The 11,113-nt window shown below is 40.2% G+C and overlaps 1 protein-coding gene across 1 annotated transcript; it reads right to left on the bottom strand.

The window, feature by feature from the left end:
• Window positions 1-2,176: 2,176 nt before the first annotated feature.
• LOC123977697 (gamma-crystallin M2-like) lies at window positions 2,177-2,737 on the bottom strand. The gene has a single exon (XM_046060585.1). It carries the CDS (start codon window positions 2,735-2,737, stop codon window positions 2,183-2,185), a length of 555 nt encoding a protein of 184 aa, XP_045916541.1. The 3' UTR covers window positions 2,177-2,182.
• Between the last annotated feature and the right edge of the window lie 8,376 nt (window positions 2,738-11,113).

Raw genomic sequence — 11,113 nt, forward strand, 5'->3', positions numbered from 1 at the left:
AACTCAGATCAAACTGTCAAAACTGGCAGTACTGATCAAATATGAATCAAAATTCTGTACTTGCATTGCCTATTTCAGGCCTAAAATGTTTTCAGAAACACATTTTAGTGTACTCTTTAGCTGTAATTTGAGAAAGTGTCTGACTAGGCCTATCGATCTAATTTCGGTCTGTGCCCCTTAGAAAAATGAACTGAGAGGTTCAATATGCATTTGCATTAGTCTGGCTATCTCTGAGTGACCTCTATCACATTACACATAGTAACTTGATCCGGTGTTAGTATAAAAATATGAATTAGTGCAGCTTAAAGTTTTGCATTTCTGTGCACTGGTATGGAAGAAGACAAGAGACAGGCAGAAAAAGAAGTAGAAACTGCTATGCTAAACAGCCAGACAGCTCTTGTTTACATACTGACTAAGCTAGTTGTAGGCTAGCAGTGCCAAACTGCAAAAACTACAGGTGATAGTTGGACATACATTTTCATTTTGCATCTTTTTTTCTCATCTACAATATTGGCTGCTTGTAGCAGGGCTTTATTCTTTTACAACTTTAAGGTCTCAATGAGCCATTTGTGAACAGCATCCTAACTTACAGTCAGTCGTTTAATAGTACATGGATTTGGGCTATTAAAGTTAAAACCCCATACTTATTATTATTATTATTATTATTATTATGTAGGTTAGTATTACTGGTGCTTTGAACCAAGCCCATAACCCAGCCATAGTAACCCCTGGAGGAGCAACTTATTGTATCCCAGCTCCCTGCCTGTATGAGGCTGCCTGATTAATGGTCTGTTCATCTCTTCTCTAATTTGGCCTGACGGGGAGGGATGGGCGCTCTTATACCTGATAATGTGAGAAAAAGAGCAGACAAGGTCAAAAGCTCAACACGGGAGCAAGGTTTTTCCCACAAACACAGGACCTAAGATTAATGCAGAGAGCTGCATAGCCAGTATACTTTCCAGTGTGATTCGTGGATTTGAATATAATTAGGGAAGATCCCCTTCCCGCTGGTGTGAAAAGATAATTATCTTAAAATGTAAATATTTGTAATTCATCTGAGTCATTTCATACAATCAGTTTTTAGTCTCTAACCTTTCTTGCTGATGGTTTAGCACTGGCCAGCATCAGTCAGTCGAAGAGCTCTTCACTTCTTCTAAAAGTCAGACAGAATTGGACTAGACCCCAGGGCTGATTGATCCGTTGATAGTTTTGTTAAATGAGCTTGGCATTCATTCAGATCCAGATCAGTACTTCTTGACTCAGCTTGTATTTAAAGCACCTATCCATTTGGGTTGGTGTTACAATCGTATGAATTATGAATGAAGTATGAAAAATCAGCCTAATGTTCAAATAACCCAGAATGCATTTACTCATTGTAGAGTTGGTTACTGGTATGATTTTATGCATATAGCTTCATCTTAACACAGCTTATTAGTCCAGTGATTTATTGATACTGTGTAATGGTTCCTTTTGATTAAAAAAAAGAAGAAAAAGGTCAGAACAAAATTAAAATAAATGTGAAGAGATTACCTACTTAGCAGGTCTGGCTGTTCCAGGTTAAACTTACAAACAATAAGGTTAAGAGAGAATTGTTATGAATAGGCTAAAAAGTTAAAGCTTGCCACCTTTACATGTAAAACATACAGGCTCTGGATTAAGATGGGAGAGTTCACAAAACTTCACATATCTGCATATGCGTATGTTTGATAAATGTTATGTTTCTCATATAGGCAGATTCTGTTGCTTAAAATACAGGCTTTTACAAATGTAGAAACAATCCACATTCAGAAGCAGTTCTCAGAGGTGTTCGGGGCTGATTCCCCATGTCACACAGGGCTCACTATGCTCAAAAGATTACCTAGATTTGTGGATTGAATTGAAATTTTTTTGACAAACTTACTTTAATTTGTCTAAATCAGCGGGTCAGGGATATTGGAAAGTAAGTAGGACGTTTGGTACTTTAGAAATTGTGAAGAGAGAGAAATAATTAGAAGAAAAAGAAAAATAGAAGAAAAGAAAATGATGAACTCCAACAGACTTTATTAGTGGCTATTATTACTCTATAATAAGCCAGCCCCCTAAGACATCTGTATGTGCAGTTCAGTGGTCGTCAATCTGTTTCAATCATTTGCTGCTGTCAACACAGATTAGTCACAATGGCTGCACCGTCATGAGTCATCATCTAGTAGTAGGAATCCATGATGCGCCTCATGCTCATGAACCTCATGCCGCTCCAGCCCATGTTCATGAAGTTTCTGTACTCTCCAGGCTTCATGTACACCATCCTTCCTCTGTAGTGGGGCTGCTCGTACATCAGCCAGTGGCCTTCCATCACGTGGCAGGACATGAAGTTGGACATGTTGTAGCGGTCCATGATGTTATCGCAGTCCTCCATTATCTCATACATCTGTCCTTGGAAGTTCTCCCTCTCGTAGATCCTCATCCTGTAGGACCCCCTGTGCATGGAGATCATGCGGCAGGACCTGATGCAGTCACTCATGCCCATCATGCCCATGCAGTCGGCGTACTCGCCCCTCCTCATGAAGTACTGGTTTCCCATGAAGTTGGTGCGGTCGTAGACCATGAAGCAGCCCCTCTCCACCCTGCAGGAGTGGCAGCGGCTCAGGTAGGAGGACATGTCGTGGCAGTCGTTCATGCACTCGTAGGAGCGGCCCTGGAAGTTCCTCTCCTCGTAGAAGATGATTTTGCCCATCATATTCATGCTGCTGGAGGTCATCTTTGCCTGGTGTTGTCACTAGAAGTGATGCTGCTGCTGATGGTGCTGCACTTGGAGCTGAACTGCTTCTCTACCTGTTGGAAACCTTCCTTTTTATACCTGACGAGCAGAGGGCCCTTTTGTGAAAACAGCCTGACGCAGCAACATACCATAGAAGCTCATAGAGGACTGAGGGTTGTCCACATTTAGAGCTGTTCCCCCAAAAGACCATAGAGAGGCAGTTTCACTTCGAATCCTGTCAGACAAAACAAAAAGGGTTAAAAAACAACAATAGCTCCTTTGTTACATCACTGTCGTGCACAAAACCATCCTAAGGTTTTTTTTGTCATTCTTAGCAGTTTGCCAGATCATCCCCTCCCCCATTGATGACCTACTGTTATGCCACCGTGGCTGAACAAACCGAGGTAAAGGTGACTGGGTGTGTTATTTCCTCATCATCAGTATCCTCACAGTCCACCTGGTCCACCTGAAGCCGTTCTGCTTTAGTCAAACATACTTTTGCCAGTGTGTTAGGGACAGTTGGGTGGATGGGAAGATGTTCTGCTGGCCACATTGGCCGAATCAGTGTTGGTCTTGGCAGGTTCTTCCCCACTATAATGTTTTACAAGTCAGGCACTGCTGTATGGGCGTAGAGGGGCTCCGTCACTTCCGTCTATTGCTGTTAGTGGAGGTGCAACAAGCAGAGTATCACTTTATATTAAGACTGTCCAAGCACTCAGAAGAGAAGGAATGTCACTGAAAGTACACCCAACCTCTTTGGTCTAACGCACTTATAATATATACATATGCACTGATAATTGCATGTGAAACTACCGGAACATAGCACGCCACACTGCAGAACACGCTAACTTCATTAACATTGCAGGAACATGAATTAAAATGAGACTTACGTCCATGAATAGAATAAAATGTACCCACAATTTCGACCCTTCTGCTCTGCTGCCTGCTGTGTGTATTGGGGGTAGTGTGGTCGCGGTGAAGTTATTTCCCCTGCAGTGATTAAAGGTGGCTCAGTACCTGGTATGCAGCATTATTGCCATTTTTGATTGAGTCTACCATTGATTATTGCACCAGGTTATTTTGTTTATCATGAAGTAATTTGGTGCAATAATCAGAGGGGGAAAGTAATTAAGTACATTTACTTTTCATGCAACTTGCTACTTCTACTCCGCTACATCTCAGAGGGAGATATTGTAATTTTTACTTCACTACATTTATCTGACAGCTTTAGTTACTTCACAAATTAAGATTTTTACTTACAAAATATATGAAGACTTCATAAAATGTTTTATTATAAATTAAACTACCCAACATTTTAAACAAGATTATTAGATTGACATTGAAATTAACTGGGCACAGCTTTGATTGTTTAAGTCACTTTTCATGTAGAAAAATGCACCTTCACAAATGTGAAGTTTTGCTGCTTTTCCTTTTAATTATTTAAATTTATTTGTAATAATTTTGAGCTTTGTACTGTTGGTTAGACAAAGCAGGCATTGTGAAGGTGTCCCTTTGGGCTCTGGGTAATTGTGATGGCATTTCTCATGATTCATGCAGAAAATAATCAGCAGAGAAACCCATAGTGAAAATAATCATTAGCTGCACCCTGATACAAAATAGTTAAAATGAGCTCCTGCTCAACAATTAAAACAGTAAATCCTGCTTTTACATTAATGCATGAGTAATAATAATAATAATCTCATGTATAATAGCATAACAGTCACAGGACAGTTTTCTTTCTGTAATGACTACTTTTAATACATTTCCTGATTATACTTACATACTTTTAGTTTAGTAACATTGTCAATGTAGCAGTTTTACACACACACACACACACACACACACACACACACACACACACACACAGTAACAGAGTAACTTCAATTATTATTAAAAGGACAACCTGTTTATAATAAATACCATTGTTTAATAAATAGGAAAATTTGCTTTCTGTATTTTTAAATTCTGTTTATCATGTCAGCAAACCCCGACAGACAGAACCAAACTAATAGTACTTTTTAGTAAGTAATTTTTAAAGCAGGTACTTTTATACTTTGCAATCAAGTTGAAATTTAAATTGAATTTGAGGAAATTTACTCAAGTACGGGATTTGTGTACTTTGTCCACCACTGGCAATAATGTATAGTAAGTGTATCTGTGGAGTTACACAACGTTGCCAGGCAAATTCACTCCTGCAGTTTGATCGTCTCTTTTTCACACGCTATGTTGTTACCTTCGGGGCATGTCTGTCAAGGAAATTTACATACCACAGCAATGCACATATGCACTCATACACACACCTGTGTGGAGCAGAATCAGCTTCCGTATAACGTTAACAACTACCAACTGTACTGTAGTGTAGCTGCAGTGTAACAGTTTCAGCATACCTGTCAACATTTGAAAATAAGGTAAATTTAAGTCAAATGTTATATTATCACTATCCACAACCTAAAGGATTATAAATGACTGTATTAGTATAATATTCTAACATGAAATAAAAGTATGTTCATTTCATAGTATACTTTTAGTGTAATGTTAATAGGCTACATAATGTTACTATATTCATTATAATTGTGTTTATAGTCTAGTTTCAGCCTAATATTAAAGAGGTGGTATTATGCTTTTTGGCTTTTTCCCTCTCCTTTATTGAGTTATATATCTTTTTTGTGCATGTAACAGGTTTGCAAGGTTCCCATCTCCCACAGAAAACTCTGCTCTGAACCGCTGAAAACAGCTCGTTTGTAGTCCAGCCCTTCACTTCCTTTACTTGTGATGTCACAATAAAAATGCGTCATAAAGCTTGCCAAGCGGCTAGCGGGCACGCCCTCAAACCAAGCTAGTCTGAGCGGAGGCCCTTTGGCTTGACTCGCCTTTGTTTGGTTTTCCATTGTAGAAATGTTGCACCTGTACCTGCTTCCAGGTACTTTTCACCTCCGTCAAGGTTCCAAGCGAGCTGAGGGATACTAAAATGTAACGTGAAAACAGACAGACTGCTGACTGGTCAGATAGAATATACAATATTCACTGCATCATCATTGCTGCGCCAGACAGAGGCCAGCAACAGAAAGGTTTATTTTTTACAGTTTCCGTATGGAATTTCATCACTAAATCCACTTCTGAGAAGTTTTGAGGTGAGAACTCAGCTGTGTAGATTTTGAATATTGACAGTTTTACGAGAAGTGATGGCGGAACAAAAATTTGCTTGAATACTGTCGAAGTTGAGGAGCTCCGCAAGTGGCTGCGGGGGAAGCCTGCGCAGGAGGAGCGTGTGAGGCCGGCCAGCCGCCCGCTCACAGAGCCCTCTGCTCCCACCGTCACACAGACCGCTGCAGCAACAACGGCAGAGGAAAACACAGCTGGAAGGTTTTCATACCGCTTATCTGTCTTTACATTCTGAGGAATGTTGAAATGTTTTAACTTAAAAAAGAGAAAGCTGTGTGGATCACTGGTGTGTGTGTCGCATTGAACATTACGTCGCGGCAGTTGTGTGTGGCGTCGCTATGACGACAAGCTACGTACTATCTGCTATGGAAAACGTAGCAGGGCCGAGTAGAGTCGAGTCTATCGGTTTGCGCTATGGTAGCATAGCTTTGATTTGGATCACACTACCTTGTTTCTTACGACCCGCCCTTCTCTGCTTCTGATTGGCTAGTAGTCCATACCTGCGAACTGCGCATGTGCAACTCCCAACAAAGATTTTGTACAAGTAAGATGCATCACTCTGTAGCTCAAGAGCGGAGCGTACAACACACAGGGTGAAAAGAGGAGCTACAGTATGTGCAGTATGAGAAAAATATGGTGTTTTTTGAAAATTAAACCATGTAAACCTGTTCTGGTACAACCCCTAAATAAGATTTTGAACCTGAAAATGAGCAGAATACCACCTCTTTAATTCCAGTTACAGCAGTTTAATTTTGGGGGCTGTTTTCATTCATTAAATCCTTGTGTAAGAAAAAAGGTTTACATTGGTCTTTAATGTGTTACTTAATCTAACTTGTCAATAATCATAACTGTTCTTGCAGAACAATTTCAGTAGGTTTTAGTCTTTACTCACACACTGCTCGTAAATCCTTTGGTTTGCACGTATCTATTTGTAGCATATGCAAGTGAAATACCCTTAGAGCTCTGCATCTTCCATCCTGGATTCCTCACACTCCTGTTCTTCTTGTTTTATTGGCAGGTGCTGTTGACCTCCCGTCACTGTTACAGCTAATGTTCTACATGCTGCCCAGCCAGAAATTTTAATTTTACCAGAACATTCTGAGTACATCCAACATAGTGTCAAGGATGTCGCCATGTAATGTTACCAAAATGTTCCCAGACGGTCACGATGTGGAGTTCTTTAAAGAGTTGGGGGAAGTTATCTGGCAGATCTTCAGGGAACAATTGGGATGTTCTGGAAATGTTTAGGGGACCATTACCATTGGAGGTAAATGTAAATGCTCTTTATTTGTATAGCTCCTGTCTAGTCTTTGCGACCACTCAAAGTGCTTTTGAACTACATTGCATTCACCATTCACACACATTCATACATTGATGGAACAGCAATTCAGGGTTTAGTATTGAGCCCAAGGACACTTCGATATGCAGCCTGGAGGAGCCAGTGATTGAACCGTCGATCTTCCGATTGACGTGCAACCTGCTCTACCTCCTTTCCCTCTAGGTCTCTACACAATATTCCCATAACGTTTGCAGAACCTTTGGGGGACAAACCTAGAATGTAATTTTTTTTTTTGTCCTATTTAGGTCCTTACATCATGATTACTGAACATTTTCAGCACCTTTAGAAACATTACAGGAACCTTTAGAGGACCAAACTACAATGTTATTTTTTTGGTTCTTGCATCACCTTTGCAGAATGTTTGCGGAACTTTTAATAACATTACAGGAACTTTTGTTGAACCTGTAGGCGACCAACCTAGAATGTTCTGTTTTGGTCCTTGGATCACCGTCCCAGAATGTTTGCCACATTACAGGAACTTTTGCAGTGCCTGTAGGAACCTAAAATTGGTATCTTGAAATACAATCAAAAAATGTTTACAGCATAAAACATTCAGGTATAATGCTAGACATTCTTAGCATTTCACTTAGAACACTATGCCAAATGTTGCCGTGGTAGGTGACAAAAGCTGACTTGATTAACAATTTTATAAAATATAGCATTTCTGTTTACTGCTGGACTTGATATCCCCAAAGGATTTTGGAAGTAACCAAATCTCAGTTCCTTTTATAAATCAAATATGTCTTATCAAAGCTGTAATGGAACCCTAATTATCAATCAATATGTCTGATTAACACATTGGTAACTATGTTCATGTTATCAGGCAACGTCCTTGACGTCCTCTGAAATGGGCAGAGATATCATACTAAACCCCCAGGTAGAAAAACAAAGCAGACAGAATCGTGAGACCTTGTGACAACAGGGAACCATATTGGAACGTTCTGATGAAGTTTGCAACAAAACTTTCTCATATGGCCAACAGAGTACCATGTGAGAATATTCTTCATGTCCTAAATGTCATCTTTGTAATGTTGCTATTTGACCATAACAGAACCAATATGGAAGGTCCCCCTAAAGTCATATAAGGAGTGTTGAACTGCAGCACTTTCATAACATTAAACATGATTGCGGGAACGTCACCTCCTACCTGGGATGCCACCTGCTTTTATTGGAGGGGAATGTAGCAAACACATCAACAATGCCCGGCGGGGTTTTCTTTCTTTTTTTTTTTTTTTATAGAAAGGTTAGAAATACAGGAGATTTATGGTAAAATATTTAAACTGGAGGACAGCGGGATAGAAGAGTAAAGTACAGGATAATCCCGGGAGGATTGACAGGTAAGAGTTACAGGCATCCAACCTACCGCTCTCGTCGTATGCGTCAAATGAGGCATAACGCAGTTTCTCTTGACTGTCCCTCAGTATTAGGTTACAACATTACAAGATCCAACATCGCCCAGCCTGCTAGCCACATTAGCCGCACAATATGCAAATGCCAAGTTAACTTACCTACAAAATAAACAGTAAAACAACACAAACCAAGGCCAAACTTGCAGCCTCGAAGTTGAAGTCAGGTCACAGACAGCCCACTTCAATCCATCTTTGCACTTGAACCGTTACGTTGAAGTGTAGAACAAGAAGGTATGAACATAGCAATTGTTGCGGTTGCTTGCCATCCTCTGCAGTTGGCTCATCAATACCGCGGTATTTCAATCTTGCCGTTATTGTGTCAGCCCTGATAGGGTGTGAAAGATCTCAGCCCTGCCCTAATGCACAGACAGAGAGCAGACTATAGGAGAGAATAAAGAAAGAGGCAAACCTGCATGTATCACCAAAGTTAAAACTAAAATGATGTTTTTCCTGGTAAGCTAATCTCATTCCCTGGTCCTGGTCTTCAGAACTGATTTTATAATGCAGGTTTCTACAAATGTAGAATCAATCCACATTCATGAGCAGTTTTGGGGGGCCACTGAGATGTAACTAGGGCTGTCATTACATTACATTTACTGAGTATTTCCACAGAAAGCAACGTTAAAAACATCTGCAGGCATCCAACACACTTAGGGTTGCCACCTTCAATACAGAAAAACAAGGGATGCCTGCAGCAGCGGGGGCCACACCCCTTGCGGGCCCGGTAACCACAGGTCTGATGGTGTGCCCGTGGTAGTATATCATGACTTAAAACATGTTTTCAGGAAAGTATTAAGATTGATACCAGTGGACTTTATAATAAGCTATCTGCTATTGAAATTGGTGTGAACAGATGAACTCTCTCTATCACAACTATCAAACAGACTAGTGGTCATACTGTCATAGCTGAGCTATGACAATAACAAACATAAGCCAACAATGTGTAACAGTGAGACCAGAGAAAAATAGGATGTGAACTGTGAACTTTATTAACTTAACATGTCCATAACATTAACTATAAATAGGCTTCAACAAATACTTTGACACAATTCAATTGAAAAGACTTTGTCAAAGGATTTCCATGAACATCATGAACATAGAAGTAGTAGGCCTTGTGTGTAGTATTGGAGCATGTTAGGCCTACTTCCTTTTATAAATGTTTTCTAGTCAGATGTATAGTACTCGTACAGCACGGAGTAGCTGTTTGTCTTTCAAACTGCTACAGTAACACTATGAACAGAAAAATGCCTTATGAGCTCCACAGAGCACCTGTTCTTGCTGAGAAATTGCTAATGAACTTGAGGAATTGTAAAGGGTGGTGTGACCACAGATTTTGGCTAAAATATTTGTCATTGTTTGCATTAATACCATCCAAACAATGAAACGACACACAAATAATCTATCACATTTCTAAATTTAACTTAACCATATTTACTATTGGTCAGTAAATATATTTATGTATTGATGTTTTCAGTTTTTATTCAGCCTATTATTGTGGGCTTACCGTTCATTTTCTCTCGACTGTCCCTCAAGATTACAATGTTAGTCCAAAATCGCTAAGCCTGCTAGCCACATTAGCCGCGCAGTATGCTAACTCCAGTATGCAAAAAACACGGCAACACTGACAGCTTCCAAGTTTGAAGTCAGTTCACGTACAGCCCATGGCAATCCGTCCTTGAAACGTTACAGAGCTTGTTATGGTTGTGGAACTTTTGAAGCACTAATTTATTAATTTAACACGCCCTGAAGTGTAAAATATCCACATTGCGGTTGTTGCGGTGCTTGCCATCCTCCGCGGTAGACTTGACAGACAGCGCGGCATTTCAGTTTTGTGGTTATCGTGACAGCCCTAGATTTAACATATCAAATGACCATTTTTCAGTACTTCATTCAAGCGAAGCGTATTGGTTGGTAGCCTTGAGATGTTGGGTTTCACTACCCAGCCCTAGATAAAAATGTTAATGATAGAATCAGCTTGTCGAGTGTATTGGAAAGTAAGAAGAAATGTTGATGAGGTACATTTAGAAATCATAGGACGAGGCGCTGTTTAGCTCACCACCAGAGCGCATGCCCCTTGTGCGGAGGCGGAGGCTAAGTCCTCGCTGCAGCGGCCCCTGGTTCTGGTCCGACTCACGGCCCTTTGCTGCATATCATCCCCCCTATCTCACACTCTCTGTCTCTCCCTCCCGTATTTCCTGTCTCTCCGCTATCCTTTCATGTAATAAAGGCAAAAAGCCCCAAAAATATCTGTTCAAAGAAATCATAGGAAGAACTAAGAAAAGAATCAACTCCAACATTATTTTTATAGCAAAGTAGACTTTATTAGTGTTTCTTTATTTTGACTGCTATTTTCTTTTTCAGCCTGCACTCTAATCATTTTTACGTGCAGTTCAGTGGTTGTCAATTTTCTGCAGTCAGCACCCAGTATGTACTGCTGCAGATAAGTTGCTTAGTAACTGTCATGAG

Source organism: Micropterus dolomieu, linkage group LG10, assembly GCF_021292245.1.
Source record: "Micropterus dolomieu isolate WLL.071019.BEF.003 ecotype Adirondacks linkage group LG10, ASM2129224v1, whole genome shotgun sequence".
Taxonomy (NCBI): Eukaryota; Metazoa; Chordata; class Actinopteri; order Centrarchiformes; family Centrarchidae; genus Micropterus; species Micropterus dolomieu.

What these genes read in the sequence shown, in the direction of transcription:
- LOC123977697 (XM_046060585.1), bottom strand. Translation starts at nt 2,737, where the DNA reads ATGACCTCCAGCAGCATGAATATGATGGGCAAAATCATCTTCTACGAG.